Raw genomic sequence first — 25,096 nt, 5'->3', positions numbered from 1 at the left:
ATTCACCCGCATACAACGCTGGCTTTCAGATACCGCTTTCACAGCTCCACACCAAGGAGGAGAGTCAAGTCATGTAGACTGACATGTAGAAAAGACATTAGTAAATGATTTCAAGGCCAAGCAATCCTTTCCTACGTGTCGCTGCACAGCATATATCTCCTCTTCTACCACGCTGCTCCATAGCGGAAGCACTACAGCGCTATATATATTGTAAGGGAATATATATCTTACTAGCTTTACACACTTTTGCCATTGGTGCCAGAGGGAGTGAATAATGTAGCTATAAGTAACCAAGCCATTCGGAGGGTTAATGATTGCCAACATTTAGCATCCATGATCCCTAAAGCTTCATAAATGTAATTGTCCCTTTGCTACAACACTTAGTGACACAGAGTAGTAACGGTTTGGTTAAGGTAACACATTTCAAAGCCGACCCTATAAGGCATCTGTGATAAATTACCGCTGAGCATAAAAGTATCAAGTTAGCACAGTGTACATCGGCAATTAATTAAACCCTTTACCGAAGCGGCCTGCATTCCATGTTTCGGTTGCCCGTCGCTTCTAAAAGAAAAGGGTTGAGATAAACGAGCTGTGACCTGATGTTAAGGCTGCAAAGGTGAACCGAGTGACATCTTCAAGGAGACATAGTTGGAAGAACGGTGGTTTCACAAGAAGTTTGTCTTCAGCTGGATGCTGCCCGGCTTGGTGTTGGGTGCAGCCACCTTGGGTTTGGGGCTCTCCTGGTTCCCTCGGAGAGCAGCCTCTAGACGGGAGCGTAGAGCAGGAAAAGTAACCATCAACTGTTGAAACTGTTCCGAATAGAGAGTGCCAAACCGCGTCAGACTTTGCAAGCCAAAGTCATGAAGGGCCCGAGAACATGGGGGTGCAGAGGAGAGAGCGTTCTCATCCAGGAGAAAGGATATAAGGAGGTGCAGAAGCACGGACACCATAGGAGGACCTGTCGGAATGATATGGATGAGATGCAAAATATCAGACGGCAACTCTCTTCTTTGGAAAAAGAAATGCTGCTAATCCCCTGAATTCACTCAACCTATTTCTAATATAATGTTTAACGTCTCATTCAACCTGAAACCACATTCTTTGAATATATGATATAGGAAAAAGTCCACAATGACTTATTTAATTCATTTTCTTTTCATATGTTTAGTGAGAAGACAAATGGACTAGCATGCCTTTCATATTTATTGCTTTCCTGTTGGTTACGCTTGTTCTCTTTCGGAACATCCTTAAATTTGCCCAGACAATGCCAGGCTATATAGAAGATTCCAACTCGGAGAAGCCATCATCATTTCTACCTCTTCTGCTAAAGTTTTTATAACTAAATGTCGTATCACAAACATCATTTCTACTACTTAATGCCCAAAACCTTAGCCAGAAATATTTTTTTCATTGCGTAAAATTATGGCCTATTGATGACTTTGCTAGGAACACATAATTGTCACCTTACACAAAAACATATACTAAAAAGGTTTTGGTAGCAGTATAAACTGCTTTGCTTGCCCACTATGTAGGAGGTGAGCGTAGGATCTCACCCTATTGAGAGTGTGCCTTGACGTGGCGGGTGAGCTTAATTATGCTTTGGCCAATTCACATAACCAAAACCTCTCATTTATATTATGTTTATATATTTGTTGGCAACTTTATTAGGGTGAGAAGCGCAGACAGTATTTTGTTTTTTGTATACATTGTACAGCCAACACACTGTTTTTGCAGCATGCTCACACCTGTTTGGTAGGCCTCGTATTATACATTTGTATTATTTGAGCCTGAGACTAGCTTAGCGCACCAACATTTTTTCTTTTCCCTGTTTGCACAAAATCATATACTGACAGGTTTTAACTTTGGTTTTATCTTTAAAACCTTCATACCTAAGAATACAAACGACCTCTCTGCTTAAATTTGCTTAACATATTAGCGAGCACGATCCACGTAGATGTTACTTACGGTTCTGCTCCTCGCTGGCATTTATTATCGTCTGCAGTAGATGTACGCCTTCTTGCAGGACAATTAGTTCGGAGAGGTGTTCTGGCTTTCGGCCCTCTGTGTAGCTCAGGTGACGCACGACTCGTGGAGCCAAGCTCCGCACGTACGGAGCAACAGCACCAGAAGTGGGATTCTGGAACATGGACAGAAGCAGCCGGTAGCACTTTAACTGCTCCTAAAGCGGATAGGAATGCATTTTGGTTATTACAGCCCGATCTGTCCCATCTATAACAGTGGAAATAGTAATTAGAGCAGATAAAGTGGAATCTTTTGATACTTACATTGGGATCCTTACTGTCAACGCCGTCATGGAACCTCTGCAGGCATGCGCTCTGTAGGTCCGCGTCACAGAGCACCTCTGGATTTGCTGACAGCAGGAATATTGTAAGAGCAGTGAGTAGGGCAGTAGAGATCACAGGCATCTCCTTTCCTAAAGAACATGACAATCAGAAAATATTTAGAGGGCCAACATAAGAAGAGAGGTCTTTGGCGTTGTATAGCTGCAGGGAATCTTTACCTGAATCAAACGCCTCGATCAAGGAGGTGGCAGCACTGCGGAGAAGGCTGTTCCATGAAGCTCTTGTCTTCTCTGCTCTCGACATTGGGGACGACACAATTACTTTCAGTGCTTGTAAAGCAGAAGTCACCGTCAGTGGCAGTCGTCCGTCAGGAGGATTCTCACCCGAATTCTTTAGCACTCCCAGAATAAGGTATAACAGGGTTGGAAGAATAGAAACGCTGCCTGTATGGGGAGAGAACGATGGTCATGTGGATAAGTAACATCACACCCTGGCATACCAGCAACCTTATCATATATTAAAGAGGAACGGCCACAAAATACTTTCTATAACTAGTATCAGATAAAAAATATTGTGGTTTTCTTTTTTTTTTTTTTAAACCGTATTTGCATAATACAATCTTTTCATGCAGCTGCATGTTAGCCATTTTTAAGTGTTCAGTCTCGGCTTTTTTAGCCTGCTCTACTAGACACACGTCCCATATCATTCCGTACATGGTAAACAATAGAATAGCTTGGTGTCATTGACCCAACCGGGCACTCTGACCAATGAAGCTCTATGGAGAAACATACTTCATCATCATTGCCACAAGAAATCAGCAAAGTGTGGTATTTGAGAAAACTGACAATAATGGCAAGATTATTGCAGCAAAATACGATCAAGCCAGATTTTGACAATGCTAACCCACATTACTGTATATATAGCACTTTATTTTATGCTCTAAGAAAAAAATTGTTTTGTCTTTAAAGCCTGTAACTTTGCACACAAGCACCCAGCATTTTTTATTGAGACACTTTGGACTCTGATTGGGAAATGCTGGTGGGAGCCTGAGGACCACACAATCTTCCAGGAGTTCACCATCTCGGAAGGATAAGGCAAGCAGCGCTAAGTTGATTGTTTTTAGAAAGCTTGACTCTAAAGTAAGCAGATTGAGCAGTTATACACGAAAACAGGGGTAAAACAGGCACCATCACTATGTATTATGTAGGGCTTTTAAGAGGTGAGGTGGCCCTTCACAAAGCCCTGGAACCTCTTGGCCCACCCAAAAATCCAACAAGCAGGTCATTGCACAGATCCATACTCATAGGTGAAGAAGATGCCCAGGGACCTGCTTTTTTTATACCCTGGAAGGAAAATAAAAGTGTCCCCAAGACTTCAACAACAAAAAATGGGGGCAGGGTGGTGAAAATCCCCTTTACCCCAGGGTGTAATGTCACTGACAGAAAGGGACGAAGTTTCTGATTTTGATTCCTTCCGTGCTTACGATACGTGAAGCAATTCTCTTGGAATTCTCACAAGAAATGGCACTGAAATAAGAATGGGAGCAATGCAGACTGATGTAATATATATTTAAGGGAGGAAAATGTAACCCCCCAACTTGTACAGTGCCAAGGAATTGTTTAATGCTGTATACAGAAAATAAATATACTTGTATGTCACTATCTTCACACCTTCTGGAGAGCACAGGGAGGGTAGCTCTGCTAGAATGCCCAAAGATGAGGACACTAGGAGGCTTTCATCACGCGTCAGACTTCCCGTTGACGTGACTTTCCCTGCTGATCCCCCGGAGAGGCGAGGACTGAGCTGGGGCAACTGTCTGACCAGAATGCAAAGGCACAACTCCAACGCAGCAAGGACCAGGGACTGTCCAGGGACAAGACCCCCAGTATCACGTCCTTCTCCGAACACCGGCAGGGTTTCCTTCTCTTCAGCTCCATCATCCACTAGGTACAGAAAAAAAAGCAAAACTATTTTAATTGTGTTGCCCTATTTTTATTTGACAAGCCCAATGTCATGTCACTTACCCTCAGCGCTCCTCCTCCGCTCCCGAACATGTTCCTGTGTTGCACTTAGGATCTGACTCACGACCTCCAAAGCCAGGTGTTGAACCTCTGGGGACTCTCGTGTCAATATCAAGCGATGTAGAACAGAGACCAGTTCAATGGATAGCTCCTGGAGAAAAAAGATTCAATGGATAACTACGATCTCCACATTTACATCTGCTAGAATGTAATGGGGATATAATATCGGACATTGCTGTAATCGGGGACAAAAAAGGAATCATATATAAAACAGAAATATAAAGCTCCAAAACTATCAGGTTTAATCTCAAGCCATCGGTGGCTGAAAGAGAAATACAGAGGGTAAAAATAAAAGAAAGTAAGTTATTTGGGATGTAATATTCAAATGCTTAATAATATCATTTTTAAAATGCAGAAATAGAGAGGATAGCGTGAGGGAGAAGCATTTGCTCTGGTGCAAAAGGAAGCTGGTCGTCCATTAAATTGGATAGCACGTTGTGTACGCTTCTTCAAAAAGCTCTAACTTGCGAGTGTTCCACTCAAATGAAAGGTCAGAGTCCTCTCAGATACGGCCATCCCAAAGCCAGGACTATTATGACAAGTTACTTGGTGTATTGAGGATAAGAAAGAGAAGGGCAGTGATAAGTAAGTTACGCTCGCAGTACTCCAAACCGAGATAAAACACTTGATAACATAAAGCATTAACGTTTTCTTTCATTGAGTTTTCTTTGTTGAGCTTTACCATCAAACGTGTCGTTCCAGCTCTGAGCATATATGGACACTTCCCATTAGTAGAATTTACCTGATTTGCTCCAATTTGAGTCTTGGGCCAGGCTACTCCCAGGAGCGCCTTCAGAGCCCGCAGACAGGCGGTGATTCGATCCATGGGGGCATCCGCAGGCGGGCAACATAGAAACTCCACACAGATTCCTGGACAGAAGGTAAAATATGACGCAGTTAACAAAACATGCAGTCAAGAACGATAAACCATGACTTGGTTGCCAAAAAAAACTTTCACAGCAAGAGGCTGATCCAAAATGTCATCTTTTTATATCGCAAAAGCTGATTTGTGTGGGTTCATGTCATATGCTCCCAGTTTAGGTAATAAAGCCTTGGTCTTGTCTTAGATTCAGGATAGCTTTAAGCCTATCTCACCCCATCAAGTTTAAATTCTCTCACTATATTAGCCTCTACCACTTCTGCTGGAGGCTGTTCCGCACAACTACCCTTCTCTCAGTACAGCAAACCTTCTGTACATTACAGCTGAGCCTTGGGCCGTCTAGTTTTAGATTATGACCTCTTTTTCTAACATTTCTTCTCATTTGAAATAAACTTCCCTTGTGTACTTTGTTAAATATCTTTATGCGATGAAATGTTTCTATCGTGTCCCCTCTCTCCTACAAGCTATACATATTGAAACCCCCTAAGTCTAATACTTCTTAACGGGCAATTCATTCACTATTTAGTAGCCCTCCACTGGGGTGAAACATTTGCCAATATGTTTTGTTTCACTTATCGCTTACATTTTTCTTACTCTTAAGTAAGATTTTATGATTCTTCTTCCCCATTTATTACAACGCTTTTTTTTTTCTCACCATTATGTAGCACTTTGCTGCACAACATAGCCATGCCAAGGGTTCAATCCATTGAAACACACAAATAGAACAGGAACATGTGTGCACTTAATTACATATAGAAGTGATGTACTAAATATAAAACCTTCTTATAACCCGTCACACAGGTCTTTTGCGCATTTCTTCTGATCTCAACATACTCACCAAGAAGCAGGTGGAATCGTTCAGCGTTCAGATCTTCTGGGGACTTGGCTGGACTTCTTGTACTGCTCTCCTGTCCCATAGAGGTTGGGGTGACAGGACGGGACAGGTAGCAGCTTCCATCATCTTGGTCTGGAAGGAGGAAGCCGTAGCTACTGAGCCACAAAGATGTCGCATAGAGAATAGGAGCCCAGGAATTGAGGTAGTGAGGCCTGGCACCATTACTGGTCTCCGCTGTATAGAAACTTCCACCTACAAGCAAATTTGGGAAGACAGAAAAAAACGGAAGCTGTTCAAAAAGAATTAAAGAAAACAAACAATGGAATGGAATACCATAGTGACAGACATTTCAAGAATATGTGGGAGAAAGAACTAAGAGCAGATCGCCTTCGTTCTGCCGTCAGTTCCACTTACCCTGTGCGGGAAGCTGATGAGAGAACCCGGCTGGCAGCGTGAGCAAAGCGTGATCTTGCAAAGCTGCCAACCACAATCTGCTGAGAGTGGAAATATCAGCCTGTACCAGAGGCAGCAGCATGTCCGCCGGAGACTCCTCTACTGGCCCTCCTGAAACCTTTCTTTCCGTGGCTGCAATGTAGATCTGTAAGAAGATGCGTTAACCTTTGAATGCCAAGTGACACATCGCTCTCAAAAACCAATTATTCAATATCACACGGATTTCCCGAAATGGTTTAAATTGGCTTTAATGTTACCTCTGCCCATGCTTTCAGCACCGCAAGGGCCTCCATGGCAGTGGTACTTTCACTATAGACACTTGGAGTTTCTTTTGTCGCCTGCAGCCGGCTAAGGGAAGACAGTAGCAGCTGCTGAACCTTATGTAGGTCTGTAGGGTCCTTCACCACCCCACTGGACAACCAGGCACTACACACCTGTGAAAAGGACAGATAAAAAAGAAACGTCAGTATTTAAACTGAGCTCAGCACATGATAATGCAAAGAAGTATTTGTTTCGCTTCCATTAATATTAGCAACCATCATTCTATTTATTAACAAATAAGTAGAAATTGAAAATCTGGAACCCAAAACCCATGTTATTTGGCTATCCATGTGAATCAGAAAAATAATAGGAACCAAAAATGTACTACAACAAATAGAGTTTAAAGAGAGGGAGGGCATGATGGTCACCTGGCAGGCCTTGGCAGTGACATCAGGTGGGGTGTCCGCACCGAAGGCTGGTCTGATGGCTGCCACCACCTGCACAAAGAACACACTAACTCACACTTTAAGCATTCAGCCACTGCTGTACGTGAAAGAAAACCGATAAAAATAATAAAAAAACACTATGTAAACTATATGTTAACTGACATAAAACAGTACAGAATTAAAAGTCACTCAACACTTTACAGTTAAAATATGTATAAAACTATATATATATATATATTTCAGCTTTAAAATAAAGTTTATTGAGAACTCTAAAACACAGAATTATTTTATTATAATCAGATTTTTTTTAGATCATTAGTGATGCCAGAATACATAAAAAGGTAGAAATTCTTGAATTGTTTTCTCTTGTTTAATCGTACTTCTTTATCGCACTCTGCTGAGAAAAGCAATTTGTATAAAACATAGAAAAAACTGGACTCTAATGAACAGTGATGTACAGAAAACAAACATAAATGTACACTGCTCTATTCTGTGCTTAAAGGGAAGTCGCATTAAACCCTCTGGAAGCGTTCGCTGGAGCTGGCAGGCATCGAGTATAGTGGGTACGGGCGCTGGCAAGCAGACGCTTTCAGATGAACTCCTCTCCTGCAAGCCGAGGGGTGGTGGGAAGGGAGAGAAGCTAAATGTATTTTGGGGGGATTCTGCAGAAGGGGAAAAGTGTTAAAGGGGATACCTAGCTACCATATGCATTAAAGTGCAGATGATGGGTGGAGCATCCCTTTAATATAATACAGATGCACATTGTTCCTAAAACTCACATTGGCTTGGTACTGCTCTAGGATAAAGTGTCCAGGAAATTCTGGCTCCGGGACAGCAGAGAAACACCGTATAACCAGCAGCAGTGCTTGAAGACCCACTAGACGTAGTTGCTCACTATGATCTGTGGCAGCCATGAAGGACATGCGAATCAGATCCTGCAGATGCAACACCAGGAAGTCCCCTGCAGAACAATGAAAGTGCGTCAGCTTGCAGATCAAGCGATCGTATTTGTAATCAATGAGACGCATCAGTGATAAGAATCTTCATTTTCAACACAGTGACCGTGTGTGTGTGTATATATGTTTTCCATTTTCCCAATGTTCCACTCACTGTTTGGTTCTTTATTTTTCATTTCTTGAGCCTCTGCCATGTTGAAGTGAGCTCCACCCAACGTTTCGCACTGAGCCACCAGCATACAAACACACTCCATGGAGAACACGCGTGTGCGCCACCGAGGCGTAATGGATGGTGTCAGGACTTCATCCTTCTGTGTTGTAAGAACGGAATCCGAGCAGGCTCGTTCACCTTCTTCTTCTTGAGTGGTTTCTACCGAGGCCACAGCTGCAAAATCTAAGAGACGAAACGACATGGACCGGTCAAAGAAAAGTTATATCTTCTTTATGCTGGCTCAATAAAAGACATCAACCGGAAGACTACATGGATATAACTGCATAAAATCACTGTGTACAATGCCGTACGATAACAGTTTACGCCACGTGTGCAGGGTAGTCTCACCTGCAGAGGCCGAGAGAATGTCTTTTTGCAGTCGGAGCCAGAAGGAGAGACGAGTCAGCCCTGTGCTGTTCTGCATATGCAATACGGTTTCTTTCACGTCCCGCAGGAGCTGCCCGTCTGTCTCTCTGTCCAGCAGGCTCAGTAAGACTCCTTCCAGGCCGAGCTCTCTCATATTCACATCTGCTGAGAAACAGGAAAGAACCCCAAACGCGTACAAGGTGTCACAGGCTGAATGTGAGTGTTTTTTTATTACCAGAATTAAAAAATGTTTTAAAAAAAAAATATTAAAAGTATTGTGCTGTTTTTGGTCTTTAAAAGATTCTAGTTAAATGTTTTTCGGCACAGATGTACATTTGTTATTTGTTTTTGTTCTAGCCTGTTCTTAGTCCAATCTACTAGACATGGCTCGTTATCACACCAATGATACATGCCTCGGTCTTCATCACACAGAGGGTCCCTTTGACAAAAAAAAAAGCATCAGCTCAGTGTGGTGTTGGAGCAGGAATAGTCACGCAAAATATAACAAAGCAATATTGTTCTCTTAGCCAGCCACGAGAAGGTTAGCTGGTCAGCTATACGTTATTACGGCTGTAAAGCTGCGGACACCTACAGAGGCGCCCTACACACAGTTACCCATTTTGAAGTCTTCGTATCCATCTTTAGCCACATTCATTGCATGTTGAGACACCTCTGCTGCTTCCCGTTGAGCCAGCTGGCGCAGGCACGATAAGACTGCGCGCCGCAGAAGTAGATGGGGACTGCACAGGTGCACCTGCCGGAGACAGGCAGAAGGGATCGGACGATGCTTGGAAGACACCAAAAGTGTCACAAAACGTCAATGAACACAAAACTACAAACAGAAGCGAGTCTCTTAATGCAGCCAGGATTTTGGTGCATTAGGAAGTTAAAATTCTCACTATAGTTTCTGCCATTCCCTACTTTCCAATCAACAAATGTTCTGGAACTGGCACATGAAACAAGATCATACAAACCATACCATTAGAGAATATTGTAACACAACTTAACAATTCTAGCTGTGAAAAGAGGCAGGCAGCAGGCATTGCTAGTTTGAGCTTCCCTCGTGCACAGAGAGAAAGCCAGGTTTTACATGCGGAAAACGCATCGGTTCAAGCAGGTTCCGGGGCCTGGACCCAAGAGAGAGGTGGCAAGAGGTGCAACAATATGAAGCATGACAAGGTTAAAGCCATTCTGTTTCTCAACCCGTGCTACATACAAAATGCTAAACAACTGGATATGGCAACGAAGACAGGATTCAAATGACATGAATCCATCGTCAGTACAAAGAGTAAACCCGGCAGGCGGGGGGTATGTATGTGCCGGAGCCAGAGATTTAGCAAATAGATGCAAGAAGTGCCAAAAGACACAAAGGCAGAGGAGGCGACCTACCAACAAAGAACTGTCCAACAAGACCTCCTGCAGGAAATAAAAATAGCAGACTGATGAGCAGGGGGTCCCTAGTAATTATCCTCACTTACTTAGAGGGTCTGACACACATCAACCTATAACGGAAACATCATCCCTTTCTGCACCACAGCCTAGATATTGGTTTTCTTTTTCAGACACAAATCATTGTAAAAGAGTGAGCATTTGCATACATAAGAAAATCTGCCGTACATATCGACAGTGTACAATAACACAGCGTATGGATATTACTCCGTACAAAGCACCCAAAGCTCATCGCCCACTGGATTGACATATTCTTTTTAAATATAAATAACATTTTTAATATAAAGGTTTTCATTTCTCCGCCCAGACCCCATAACAAATATCCCATACTTCGTGTGAAAAGTCCTTAGGCAAACTCCTCGAATAGGATGAACACCTTTGTCCATTTGAAGGAAAAAACAATCACTATATTAAAACGTGTTAAAGTAATGACGTACTGAACATCTATTTATAAAATGTTTTAGCCTTATCTAAGACTGGAGAGGTTGGGTGGATCCATTGTGCGAAGAAAGAGTTCAAACAAACTGCAGAAATAATGGGTAGTAGTATTTGGGGGATTATCCCCTGAGGAAAAGAGCCTAAAAGAAAGCCCGACGTTAAGGTATTTGAAAGTGTATTCCCAATGAAGAGTTAATGTAAATCTGAATCTCAGATGAAGCCCCTCTAATCTGGTTAGATATCCACAGCCAACGTAATAGGTCCATGTTAGAGTCCTGGAATTTTGGGCACTCAGTCCCATCCGAAATGCCCCACTGTAATTTTATTCTGCACATTTGACTTGCCTCATGCAGACCGGGGATCGTCACACGTACTGACAGCAATACTTACACATAGTGTCGGCACCAGGCTGGATAGGTTGACGTGCTTTGGAGAGAACATATGTAGCTGCTGAAGGCAGGAGATGCTCTGTGCCTGAACCAGGCAGTCCGGGTTCTCCTGCATTATAAAACAGGCCAAAAGGGAGGTATTTCTTTGAGAAGAGACCAGGTCACCAGTTCCTAGAGGACCAAGAAAACTATTTAATCATGGAGGCAAGGAAGGTGAACACATGAGCAATTTCGTTGAGACCAAAATCATACGCAGATATCGTCAGTATATTCTGCGTTCTTGTTGGTGCTGGGTTTTGGTCATATTTCCTTCCAAAAGTCAGAGAGCCTAAAATGTAAGCAGTAACTTAATTGATGTTACAGATTAGATGGTATGGATGCCATTATATCCTTTATTTTTATTAAATATATTAGGTTTATGCATCAGACCAAAGTGATAGATTAAAAAAAAAAAACATTTACAATTTGAAATAAAAATAAAAAAATAAAAAAGCATTGATAAAGTTCCACTTAGGCAGAACACGGAACTCATCAGTATGTTACAAAAATAACGGATCTGTCACTCTATTCTTTCATCCGAAGGTTTAATCAAATAAAAGTCACACACACATTTAATAATGTTTGCAGCCTATAAATTGTGAAATTCAACACAGTTTGTAGAACCGTCCCTCTTATCGGTATTTTGTAAAGGGCAAACAGTTTAAAATTAACAATGGTAATACATTATTTGTCTTGGTTTCAATCCATGCATAGCAGTGGCAGTCTCTACCCAAGGAAGAAAGATGGTGCCGTGTTATCCAGTAAAACAGGCAAAAGTCAAGGTGCTTTTTAACAAAGAAATCACAAAAGTAAACTAAACATGATACCTTTAATGGCTAATTGAGCGGATAGCTGTCAGACATTGGTAAAGTTTACTATTTAGCAGATAATTTGCATTTTTCATCTTCTCAGCCATTAAAGATATAATTTTACTTTACTTTAGCAATTTTCTTATGACAAAAAGCTACCATGAGCCCTGAATATTTGCCCAGAAAACAACAAATCACATCTGTACCAGGAACCCAGATGATTTCCTCCATGCAATATTCGTGCTATACAATGTCCAAGGATTACCTTGGAGCTCTGGACCAAGAGTGGTTAGGAGAGCGCTCAGACAGCGACCTAGGCCACGATGCACGTCAGAGTGAGACAGAGGTGTAGACAGCAGAGCATTGAGGAGAAGCGAGAGTGTAGCTTCAACATGAACGTGATAGAGTGGTCCAGATGAGTCAATAATGATGGAGAGGGAGTGCAAGGCCCAGGTCTGCAAAAAAGAGCCACATTCAAGTTACCAAACTACAGTACTTAATACTCAGCACTATATGAAGCAAGAACAGAGAAACGTGGTTGCAACATAAAGTTAATGCACGGCTAGAAACCCAGGGCTGATAAATAAAACATAAGCATTTCTGTGTTTAAACACATTATGGCACATAGGGCTGGCTAACAAACACAGATGACTCTGATCAGTTTGGCTCTTGAGGCAACAGCCAAGGTTATCTGTGTAGTAGAGCTTGCTGTGTCGAGCATTTACATAACCAGTAGAGGATTAGAAAGCTCATTACACAGCACAGTGCATAATGAAACGACAAAGGAAAGGTTTGAGAGTTGTTCTCCTTACCTGAACCTCCGGAGAACCGGTGTCTTGAGAGAGTGAGTGCAAGATCCCAACACAGGAAGCCAAGTGCAAAGAGGAACCGAGACCTCCTGAATATCTGTGCAATGATCCCAGAGCCAGAGAGTGACCTGTCCGGGCCACCACATCTCTAGCGGACTTCAGTCTGCAAAGAGAGGAGCATATGCTGTTTCAACACTGGCCTCCTGGTCTGCGGGGAAGCTGGGTGCATGTAGCGTTTACACAGACTTCACAAGGACAACCACCTACTTGTCAAAACTAGTTTGTGCTAGGCTTGCTGTATATCCAGGATCGCCTACTACTTGTGCTAGTCTGGCCATGGATTCAACGGCTGCACACCGTAGCCATGGATTGCTGCTCTCCAATGCTCCGGTTATCAAGCTAAGGCATGGTCCTCGGGCTTCCTCAGACGCCAAATTACTTTTATTGGATGCCAGGTGCTGTGGGGGAAAAAAAAAAGTATTAAAAACATTTATTTTCCAATGTAAATTCTCAGATTATATAATAGCCTTTACAGATTAAAACATTTGTTTTAAATCCACAGAAAGACAAAGCTCTATAAATAACTTGACAATGACGTCCAGGTCCACCAAGAAAACACGTCTATAGGGAGACTATAATATGAATTGGCAATTATTGATGATATTAAATTCTTCCTTAAGAGGAACTCATAATCCTGCTGCTCAGCAGATATCATGAATATCATAAAAAAAACCTTTTGCCTCCAAGCCATGAACAGCGCCAATAATAAAAGTGAAAAATCACAAAACAAATAGAATTGTCACTAGATAAACGAAATCAGTAGGTCATGCTAGATCAACATTCTGTTGTTAAACTTTTCAGTGCTCCTTCTTTTACATGGAATCCATCAGATGCCTATAACCATGCACATTATTAATTATGGCAAATACATAAGTGGTTATTTCTACCAGGGTCGGTGGTCTTACCTTCGAGCAGATGGTAGGTATATGAACCTCCACTGCAGCCCCGCTTCTGGCAGCGTGTGCCAGGCAGACTGGGGGGGATCAAGTCCTTGAGTCTCTGAAGCTGCCCACCAATTAACTGGTAGGGGACGAGCACATAAATTAAAGAAAATAATCCAAACCTGCTCTATTCCGATGCTGGAAGTCCTGCGATAGAGCCCAGACTTTGCTTTTAACACACCGAATAGGTTCCCTTGACACTGTGTGATAAGAGGGCCAGTGTACAGACCATCTTCCCGTTCCTGGCCCACAGTATGCCCAATAACCTCCCCAATGATCTTTTTCCATGAGAGTATATTATCTGGTTTGTCTTTGCGCCAGAGTTTTGATATTTTTTTTAAGTGAGATCTAAGCGATAGCACCCACCTTAAGGAAACAACCAAGTGCAGACATTGCAGCCAACTGAATGCTCTGCTGACGGGAACCTTTTGTTTGTTTGATGGAATCCAACAATTGTTCCAATATCTGAGGCCTGAAAACCAGACAGAAACATAAAAGGGTTAAGGTTAATATAAATGGCATGCCCACTTACTATAAAGGAAGGTGCCCTTTGAATCAAAGCAATATTCCACCATGGACACATACACAGAACATGTTACCTTTGTGACTCCGGCATGTGTGATAATAGGACACCAAAGAGAGAAGCTGCAGCTTGGATAACCGTGAAAGCAGGAGGTAGAGGAGTTGGTACAGACTCCCCTTCGTGTGGCATTTGGTAGATGGCATGGAGGTCATACTCCAGACTACCACCTGGAATCCCACTGCTGAGCAGGAGCTGTAGAGCACACAAACAGACATCGAATCCATCATCGATGTATATGATTAGGCTGGCATAAAAGTAGATATCTTATGCCAGAAACACAAAATCTAATTATATTTAGGAAGAGAAAACACATCACTATATTTCCTACACTTTCTGGCCCATCCCTTACCACTCAAGTTTGCAAATACATTTCTGGGCTGGACAATGGACCTTGTGGTGAAATGCATAGTAAACATGGAGTGTCGCCAATGTCTGCATACCGATATACTACATCATAGCAAGAGAGAACAAACAAATTGACATCTTTTGTACAAGGTAAAAAATGGTAGGATAAGGACAAAAGCTTAAAAATCACAACACAAGTGGCTGTGGCAAGTAGTCTCAAATTAGAAGGCACTTATGGTTCACTTTTAGAGCTTGAAAAACCACATGATCACAACAAATCTCACCTGTTCTTCTCTACCTCTGACATCATTCTTCTGCAGCGACAGTCCCAGCAGAATAAGGTCACCGGGGTGACAAAGTGAAGGCAGCAGGAACGCTGCTCCGCCTGGGTTGTATTCAGGGGATGCAAGATCCGCAATTAACTCCTTCACAACAGCACAGAAATGTCCTGCGGGACAGGCGGCTAGTTACAATGCACTCTTAAAGCTTCATAACCTACAGTACGCATTCATTTCCATTATTGGTAAAGTGCTATTTCCATTTAAGTGCCTATAATTATTTTGTACCTCCTGTGGTGATGGAGAAGGGGGTGTGCTTTCTTACTGTTAAATGGAAACAATGACATACTTAGCGTTTAGTTTTTAATATATGGTAAACTATATATATTATATATATATATATATATATATTTTTTTTTAATAAAGAAAATAGATCTGAGATAGAGCCAAAGGACCAAAAGTAATTCAGAGAAAAAAAAAGTTCTGCTAAAAAGTATTTTGCTTCACATGCTTTTATAAGCCAGAGAGTCCATCTTGGTGATTGAGGGTGGGGCATTCTATTGTTTACCACAAGGCCGTATGATATGGAGTCAGGGTGTTTGCCTTGTAGACTGGGCTGAAGTAAAAAGTTAGAACAGATACACATGATAAATATGTACCTGTTGGAAAACTGAATATTAAGAACACGTTAAAACACATATAGAGAGAGTGGTGTTTAAACAATACCTTCATAAATCTTGGGAGGCAGTAAAACAAGCAGCTGGTAAAGTCTCTGTCTGTACAGCACAGAGTATGCCTTCAGGGAGCTGCCGTACATCTTCTGCAACGACGGGAGCCTAAGGACACGGGTAAGGTCATTGTGACAAACAAACAAAAAAATAATTTCACATACATATCCATGAATTAGATTCATACTACACCATTAGGACTACTGAGGAACTCTTAGTTTACTAGTCAAACGTTGCTGTTTTTATTGCATTCCTGAACTGAACCTACAGTTTTTCCTGTGATCTGATTCCTCCATTTAATTTATGCTCATAAAAAAGAAAAAGAAAACATTCAGGATCTGTTGTTTAACATTAAAAGTTTCTTCTAAATGCATTTTGCAAGTGCTTAAATACACCCAGACATGCATCTGAATCTAAGAATTTATCATAATAAAGTAAAATCATACATTCAAACAGTCGCAAGATCACTTAAATATTAATATGGGGAAATATTAATAAACATCGGTAAGAGTGAAAAGACACTACATAGGATTAATCGTTATGCTGCGTTTGGTGTCATGAAAAAAGGTTGTGACAGGTGGTCGATAAAATCAGAATAAGCCTGTTATTAGTACGGGTAACAGCAGCTTCTACGGCACGGAGAAATGTATTATTACCTTACTGATCAACTGTTCAAAGACATATTAACTGAATGAATGTAAAATTGATTAAAAGCTTTCTTTATACTATTCTAATAGAAACTGAAGAAGTCAGAAATAGGATGCCCATGCATTCACGGGACAATAGAAATACTCACAGTGTGAGCAACGTAATCGCGCAAGTGAGAGGAGGCAGGAGTCTGCGTAGAACCTCATCTGTCAGGAGCTCATCGCAGTGGGTTACAAAGCTCTGTATCGCTGAGAGAAGCGAGATAAGTCATTTACTGAAAGGTATGATGCCACGATGTCTGTTACCCCCTTTAGACAGGTATCGCCCCAACTCATGTCTCCCATCTGGGCAGTATGCGTTCACAAAAATAGAATTTTGAGATTATATATATTTATATATATATATATATATATGCCTGGCACAGGGAATGGCATGAAGTGTGAATGATGTTTCCCAAGCTGTCTCCAGTAAGGACAATAAAATAATCTTCCTGTAAGTAGTAAGGTTACAGGGAGGTGGAATCCTTTTTGTCCTGCCTGCACAGATAGCCGAGGATAGAACCTGACCGTCCCGTACCAACTACAGACAGGAGTCGTGCTTTTACACAACCCAAATAAATCAGATGCTTTATTGTAAGGTGGTCTGCAATGAGAACACTTTCTTGGTACTATTGAAGGACCAATGCTTAGGAGAAAAATTATACAATACACCAAAAATAGTAAAATATTACTATGAGACTGCACTGATTCTGTTAGTATAAAGGAGTCTATGAAAAAAAAGACCAATTTTGTGAGATTGCGTGCTGAATCACAATTCACATGTTCAAGCATCGACATATTACACAGTATCATAAAAAAAGAGAGAAGGGACATTTTATGATTAAGCCAACCGCATGTTTAACAAAACGGACTTACCACTCAGCGCCCCGGATCGTCCTTCTAGAGTAACCTGCCAAGTGAAGGCGTCCCCCCGTCTGCGCTCTGTGTCCAGATCCTTGGGGGTCAGAGGAAAGACACCGCGCCAGAGAAGCAGCAGCCGACCCAGGTGGGGGTGAATCGCAGACGGACCTGAAGGATAAAAGATGTAGGTAGAGGTGGAAAAGGGCAAACTGGAACGGACACCCAGGGACCAGCTCCTACAAACCTCAGCCAGACCTTAGCTGTACACAGGCTTTTTAACACTTAAATTACTCATGACATTTAAACATTGCTTAAAGGGACACTTCAGCCATCATATGCTCTTGAACCTCCTATTAGAGGTCCCTTTAAATTTCCATTATGTCTCTTTAGCAAATTCCTACAGAAAACCCAATACGCATTTGCGTATCATGTATATTTCTCATAAAGCCAATGAATGTATAGGGAAGAGGTCTTAAGCAGCACTGACTACTTTCACTTTATTAAATATAGCACTTTAAAGAAGTAAAACAGCCATATTTGTGCAGGCATACTTGGATCAATCATGGTTCAGTGGAATTAACGTAGGAGAGGGCTACACAAATCCACTTGAGGGCTACAGCAAGGCCAGGAATTCAGGGGATCGTGAATTGAAAATTGAAAACAAGCAGCTTCGTTTCTAGCTGTGATCAATCAGGGATATCCAAAATGTCTGTTTTGTTTGCAGGCCGCAAGGACTGGAGCTGCGCAGTCCTGATAGAAGATTCTAACATTAGCTGTAATACCGTTCCTACCTAAAGTCATGAGAGACGCTACGAGGAGCCACCCAGCCTGTGTCCTGTGGATGGAAAGGTGGCTGTTTTGTGAGGCAGAACACAGCAAGTCCTCTGCCAGGCTCATGAACTCCTGAAAAAGACACAGGATGCCATATATATATCAGCAACTAGCAAGGAGTTGTAAAACCTAGAGCTGTTGGTAGTAATATGCTGGATAACATATTTCCAGGTTGTGCTCTCTAAACGGTAAAGGATTACATACATTTGCCAAATTCCAGAGGGATGAACACACTCAAGATACTCCTTAAGCAAAAAGTGCAGAAGCCACCATTTAGGCATAGAATTTATTATAACAACCATTATGATTAATGCATAATAATTGTGAGAATGAAAACATACATGTGGGTAGAATCTCTCTCTCAATAGCTTTTTCGAATGCTTCAGATCTCCACTATGGGATTTTCCTTGTAGCAAATATTTACGGTTATTGAGTCCATGCAAGTAAGGCGCTCATGGACAACTTTTCAAATGGCTGCAGCCCTATCCTCCACTCTCTCTGATCCAGAGTCACAGGGAGCAGATGTTTTACTTAATGATTTGTGGGGACTCATTAAGCTGTGTGACCCTGCTGAAAAAATATATCATCCTGCACTCAGAGAGCACATGCATAGGAGAAAATCACAGTATTGCTCTACAAGATAGAGAGTGCTTACCTTGCCTTTACCCAGTGGCACACCAAGGGGACAAAGTCTAATGCCCCCAAGCAGAGCGGCTGCCGCCATACTAAGGCCACTGACTGCCTCTGGAGATGATTTCAGCGAAGTCAGGCGTTCAGTGCAACGATCCAGGAGAGGGGCAGCTAGCGAAGGCACCGACACCACAATACAGCGAAGGCACCAGGCTGCAGCCAAACGAGCGCTGAGATTTGGATGACGCGTCACTGAAATCAGAGTGTCCAGAACACCTGCAAAAAAAATCAGATACAGGGTTACTTGTGCCGCCTACTCGAGCAGTCAAAAACAATACATTTCACGCTTTCAGACACAAACGTCCTACCTGTGCTGGAATCACGCAGCAACGGTGCTACTGTCGTGCCCAGTGCTAAAACAAGATCTCCGAACTCTTGCAGAGCACACGCCAAAACATGCTGGCTTGTAGAAAAGTCAGTGGTACTGATTCGCGTCTCCATGTTACGCTCACTTAGCACAGCATCTGGAAGAAAAATGATCACGTAAGAATGATAACAAAAGGGAAGATACACCTGGAAAAAGTATAGTTAAAGAAAAATCTGCTCTACAGGATTGCTAAGTGGATCTAAATGTACTACCCAATATGAAAATAAATCAAGGTTACATACAATGGGGAAAAAATAAATACTCTCATACACATCAAAAGCACTTCTTTGGAGGCTTCCAGGTCTATCAACAAAGTCAATGTCACAGATGGCACTGGTAAGGCTACCAGAGGGAGTATTTTACTCGGCAAGAATAGATGGCTGGATAATGCAATACATTTAAATTAGACACTGTATTCATATCAAACAAACCAACTAATAGACAAAATACATACTAACACATTTATTCCATGTCATCTAGCGTGAAAACGACACCTATGCTTTCTCGTGTCCATAGGAGGAAAAGGAAGACCGCAGAGGAATAAAGTACAAGCCTTGATCATTCCCATACCTACAGTCATCATGACCTTCTGGATAACTTCACATATTTCACGAGCAGCTGCTAATTGTGCCTTCTCTCCCAGGAGCTCCCCTAGCGTGGTGCGGAGAACATATGAGATGCAGCGCCTGGCACAAACAGCTTCAGATGAGTTCTGAGTTGTTTTTGGATGGGAAATAAGCTCTAGGATATGCGATAGAAGAGCAGAGACATTCCTGGCAAGCCACTGTCCGCCAAGTGTGGCCAAAAACACAATGTAGGCCTGGAGAAGACATGACAAATCTGTGTGTCAGTACAAATAGCTATCCCAGTTATGTTTGTATTAGGTCAACCTCCACTGCAAATAAATATCACATGCATAATATCTGCATTCAAATAATTATACTCCACTGCATGACAATTTAAGCGACTGATCTAACGCTTGTGTTGGTCCCTAATGTTTGCGGGTCTGTTATACAGACGTTGCTAGCTCCTTAACACCAAGTAATAGTGACTACTCTAGACCTTATGCAAATATTGATGCAAATGAAGTAAATATAGTACTGTTGATCAAAGAAAACTTTTTGCTACCTGTGCCGTCCCCAGTTGGATGTAGCGAGTTGTACAGCTTGCTCCCCCCAGCATGTCTCCTCCACCTCGCAGAAAGCCAGAGCCTCCACGCAGGAACCCTGTGGACAGCAGTCCAAATGCATCTTGAATTGAAAGTTTTCGTCCGGCTTGCTTTGGGGAAGCTGATAGAAGAAATGTCAGAATTAATATTATGCACAGTATCATAATATTCAGCAATACATTAATATGAGTATGTTTTACTTTATGTTAAAATTAATATAAACACACTTTCAAAAGACAAAAGGTCTCTCCTTGCCACTGTATATTGTGTCTTCTCGCATATGTACTTTCTATGTCCGCCTTTCTGCATTTGGTCCCTATAAGCTTATTGTTTATCCCTTTGAAAGTTACTTTTGTTGGTACTTCTCCCAGTTAGTTTAGTCTGAAAGATGTGCTGTATGGCCAAACCCTGGACTTTGCAAAGCTTTATGAATATAAATCCCACTTTTGGACATTTTGGTATCTAAAAAAGAAGTGTGAGCACAGTACCCAGTAGAGTCTGTCGGAAAATTATACTTTTGAGGTCACAATACAATGGCAGTATGTTAATGGAAGGTTCACGATTTGTCAAACTTACTTGGGCCTTGAACAGCTTTGGACAATACCTTCCCCATCAGTCTGGAGACTACTAGATGTACATCGTAACTGCTGCCTTCAAAAGCCTTGAAGCAAAGGGAAATGAGACTCTCTAGGTCCGAGCCCCACATGAAGGATGCTTCGTTCTGTAAAGCCAAGAGGCACTGCAGACATGGCAAAGAAAAAAGTGTAACTGTTAAAAACAGCATGTTTGATGCTAAGAAAAGGAAAAAATACAATGGTTATAGGGTAGGGGACGATCAGGTTCTCTTCAGGATTCTTGGGCGAAGGCCAAATCCATAGCAAATATTTCTAACCTCAAGTTTATTTCCTCTGCAAGCAATTGGTCTCCACATGCACATAACACAGAGTACTTTTACAATCTGCAATAACATTTTGTACATGAGCTCTCTTGCAGGAACAGTTGCAGTTTATCTCCATATTCTATCAGTTGTTACCTTCAGGTAAAAGAGGACAGACAGGATTTTTACGAGTCTGCCCTATGTGAGAGACATGTTGGGTTTAGCTCCTTATTAAGCACAAATATGGGGGGGGGGTCTTAGTAAATAAATATATTATCCATTAGTAAATAAGACCCTAAATGTGTCTTTAATCTCTCTTAATCTCCTAACATGAACGTGAGTGGTGTTAACAGAAAAACAAACAGATTGGTAGAAGTCTATAAAAACCAAGAATCTATGCAGAAGGTAATGTGTTCATTTATTTGTTCGTTACACAGCTAGTAATAAATGCAACTTAATGTGAAAGGGGTTATTTTAAGTAGATTAAGTGATTAACTCCTTTTACATTATTTTATTTCTTTTAATTGCCACATCATACTCCTTTTTACCTTAGCAGTAGCGCAGCGCACGGACATTGAGCGGTCAGTGAGGCAAGATCGAGCTGCCTTGTAGATGTCCCGGTGACAAGGGGCGACTGAGGGTCCCAAGCCTGTTACAATATGTTCCAGACTTAGCATGATCTCAAGGCGACCCTGAGACTGTACAAAGAAATAGGTTATTGTCGGCACATTCATTACAGTTCCTCTTGTTGACAAACCTCTAAAACTTTTAATCTACAAGGAAAAAAAGAACTGCTTAAAATATTAAATCAGTAGAATAGTCTCCACTTAACAACGCACAAGGGAGGAAAGTATGATTCTCCAACATTAAACTGCTATGTAAAAGATACAATCCTTTGCAGGATAAAAATGATCATGAAAGACAATGGCAGCTCAATGTGTAAAGCTTGGAGGAAAGGAGAGAGAAGGGAGATGTGATGAAAAAAATAAACAGGGAAGTTTAGTTCAAAGGAGGAGAACAAGATGTCATATTCTAAAACTAAAGGGTCAGATGTTTAGGTGTAATGTAATGAAGTTGTATTTTTCTGATGGGCTAGTTGATGAGTGGAACAGACCTCCTAACTGAAGCGGTAGAGGTTAATACTATCAGGAAATGTAAACAAGCATGCTATCCTAATCCTGAGATGTGACCAAGGACTGATTACGGTCTGCGCCTTTACAATATCTGCTGTCAAATTCTACGCTGTGTTCCAGATTCTACAATTGATAAGAAGATCTACATAACCTGGGGCAACGGCAAGAAAAAGAAGAATCTGTTCTCTCACCTCTGCATTACGTAGTACTTTCAACAGGTTGGACACAGTTTCATTGAAGGTACTTCCCAAAAGACGACCCAGTTTCTGGTACAACGATCCAAGACAAGCAACTGCAGCACTATAAGAAAAGGAGATGAGAGTAACGTACATTGCCGAGTGCTTTGCCATTGGTATACATTGGGCAAACATTGTAAGGGGCTACGATATGTTCCAGTCTACAGAATGAAGTAGAATAGGCTGTAGCACATCTCTAAGACATTAAGCATATATACAATGTACCATCGATGTACAGATATAGTGTTTCACGGCTACGGCGCAGAGACCAGCATCCCATGCCCGAGGGATTGAAGTCAGGGATAGTACTCAAGACAAGCAGAGTTGCCCTGCAGAGTTATGAATGCCAATCAGTGCTTGATGTAAGGAGCTGTACATCTGTTTGGAATACTCACAGTTTGCTTGGTAGGTAACTAGGAGAGTCTTCCTTGTTGCGGATCAGCTCATTGCACCGATCGATCGTCTCGTACACAGAGAAGGTATCTCCGGAGCTGTAAACCATGCCTAGATTATGAGCCAGCAACCGACGAGCGGGAGGACCAGGGGATCCCATCATTACTAAAGTTAATTGTTCAACCAATTGCTTCTGATTCTCCTTTATTTCGGCCTGAAATTGACATGAAAAATCAAGGTCTGCATCATGCCGCCATAGCTTGCATTGCTTATTACTCCCATACATTTCAACATTTGTTAGAACTTTCAAACTTTGCACTAATCATTTTGGATATACATAATCCTCACAATGATCAACAATGACAATAAAAATAAAACATTTTCAATATATAACCATAACAAGTATTTTGATCCCTGCAAATTACAATGGGGATAATGACACGTCACCATAGAAACCATTGGAACCATCCATCCATCATGTACATTTCATTGGTTGCTGTGGTGACAAAACCAATTTGCTTCAGAATTACATTTTATGCGATAACTCCCTGGTTTCTACTATCCATCAAATGATTTTGGGAGCAAAAACTAGGATTTCATTAATACCTTCCCACTACATCATTGCATATAATTAATGGAGAGGGCCCAGCAAATAATGGCAAAGGAGAAGGAAATAAGTATTGAGGTTCATCTTTTTCGTGCCAGAGGGGGCTGTCTTGCTGAGGCATTCAATGTATTAAATAAACATGCAATAATATAAATGCAATAAGCCCCATGGGGAACTCTCTATAACAACTCTCTGATCCGGCAGGTGCAATAACTCAATGGCAAGTCAGCTTCATATTTGTTACCGGAACATATTTACCTCAGAAGCACGTAAAGTCCTTTAACTGTATTACTCTTTATACGTGCATGTGACTAAAATCAGTAAACTAGCTGTATTTACCCGGGGTGTAATGGGCAGGACTGCCTTGAGGTACCGGAGCCATTCTAATATACGAATCCCCCGCTCAGGCTCTTCCAGTCCCGTTATGTCCGTCAGGAGCAGTCTCTCCGCTCTTTCCATTCCGGCACGGTTTTCTTTTTCTTTTTTTGTCACATCTGTACTCTATTGTCAGGCCTGCCGGGGCCGCCCGTGTTATACATCGGCAATCCTCTAGGAAACCTGCAGAGATCAGCATTCGGTTTTCGACTTCAATCACTGCAGAGCGCCGATGTAATGGATGGCGATCTGAGTCAGAAGGGATCTGTAATCGCTGCCAAGCAATGCAGGAAACTAATGAACTACGTCATTATGATGCATTATGATTATAGTCTGTTTTAAGACTTATCATATGTAATCTTAAATGCTTTCATTATATATATAAATATATATATATATATATAATGAAAGCATTTAAGATTACATATGATAAGTCTTAAAACAGACTATAATCATAATGCATCATAATATATTCTTAATGCATGCAAGGGACATGCCAAGGTACATAATTTAGATTTGCTGCCCAACTACATTTAGAAAAAAACTTTTAAAATCTTTTCTTTGGTTTCTGCCCCCCATCATGTTATTAAGCAAGGAATGTCCCTCTTTGTGACCCAAATCCCTTTGTTCGTCAAAATGTTTGCTCTGTCCTATAGCTACAAAGTCACAAACAATACAGAAATTGTGTAAATAAAAACAAACCCGGTTACAAAAGTCGTTATGAATAAGGCACAAAAAGCCGTCAGTAAAGCCCTGCCTTAGGTTACACCGCTAACCATAAGGCAAACAATATTGCATTTTATGAGTCAAATGAGTTACAACAATAATAAGTGCAAAATAATAAAGCGCTAAGTGTGGACTGGGTGTGCTGGGTTTACTCATTGACAAGGTGATTCCCACTATTCAGTGGTTGACTATAGGAGACAGATGTGTGAAGAAATCCCAGATCTTCCTAATTATTATCTCATGCTATCTATGAAAAGCCACTCATGAGGCTGCGGATAGTATCTCAGCATCAGAGGGCCAGGATATGCACAGTTACCGGCTTTCGGGACCCCCATGCAGGACACACATGATGAGACCGAACCAGGTTTCCACTGGAGTCTCCATCAGGTTCCACTCACTCCTTGCCCATGTTCCATCCCTTCCAGGTCTAACTATGGCCACCTCTGCTCCTGTTCTGATACCACTCTTTCTCCCACCCATAAGAAG

At 41.7% G+C, this 25,096-nt stretch overlaps 1 protein-coding gene across 1 annotated transcript; it reads right to left on the bottom strand.

The window, feature by feature from the left end:
- Positions 1 to 665: 665 nt before the first annotated feature.
- LOC149284061 (HEAT repeat-containing protein 5A-like) lies at positions 666 to 23,968 on the bottom strand. Its single transcript, XM_089497188.1, has 35 exons — positions 23,849 to 23,968; positions 22,905 to 23,116; positions 22,465 to 22,573; positions 21,689 to 21,838; positions 20,840 to 21,002; positions 20,224 to 20,384; positions 19,666 to 19,915; positions 19,037 to 19,192; positions 18,694 to 18,944; positions 17,999 to 18,110; positions 17,223 to 17,375; positions 16,457 to 16,556; positions 15,659 to 15,768; positions 14,939 to 15,102; positions 14,326 to 14,501; positions 14,093 to 14,198; positions 12,993 to 13,183; positions 12,729 to 12,888; positions 12,182 to 12,371; positions 11,070 to 11,239; positions 9,408 to 9,546; positions 8,775 to 8,954; positions 8,370 to 8,609; positions 8,039 to 8,220; positions 7,242 to 7,310; positions 6,810 to 6,986; positions 6,514 to 6,697; positions 6,103 to 6,351; positions 5,127 to 5,254; positions 4,328 to 4,475; positions 3,974 to 4,246; positions 2,522 to 2,746; positions 2,286 to 2,434; positions 1,966 to 2,179; positions 666 to 958 (listed from the first exon to the last, which is right to left on the bottom strand). Exons 1-35 carry the CDS (start codon positions 23,966 to 23,968, stop codon positions 666 to 668), a joined length of 6,054 nt encoding a protein of 2,017 aa, XP_089353314.1.
- Positions 23,969 to 25,096: the final 1,128 nt, after the last annotated feature.

Source organism: Sceloporus occidentalis, unplaced genomic scaffold, assembly GCF_023333645.1.
Source record: "Sceloporus occidentalis isolate IW3139 unplaced genomic scaffold, rSceOcc1.0.p SCAF_100, whole genome shotgun sequence".
Lineage (NCBI taxonomy): Eukaryota > Metazoa > Chordata > Lepidosauria > Squamata > Phrynosomatidae > Sceloporus > Sceloporus occidentalis.
This window is presented reverse-complemented; position numbering and strand designations above follow the sequence as displayed.

Bases quoted from the DNA above. Each gene is read 5' to 3' on its own strand.
- LOC149284061 (XM_089497188.1), bottom strand. From the start codon at position 23,968: ATGGAAAGAGCGGAGAGACTGCTCCTGACGGACATAACGGGACTGGAA. The intron at 21,839-22,464 runs GTGAGAGAACAG...TTCTTTGTACAG, and splicing joins AAGTACTACGTAATGCAGAG to TCTCAGGGTCGCCTTGAGAT. The intron at 2,180-2,285 runs GTAAGTATCAAA...TATCCGCTTTAG, and splicing joins TTGACAGTAAGGATCCCAAT to GAGCAGTTAAAGTGCTACCG.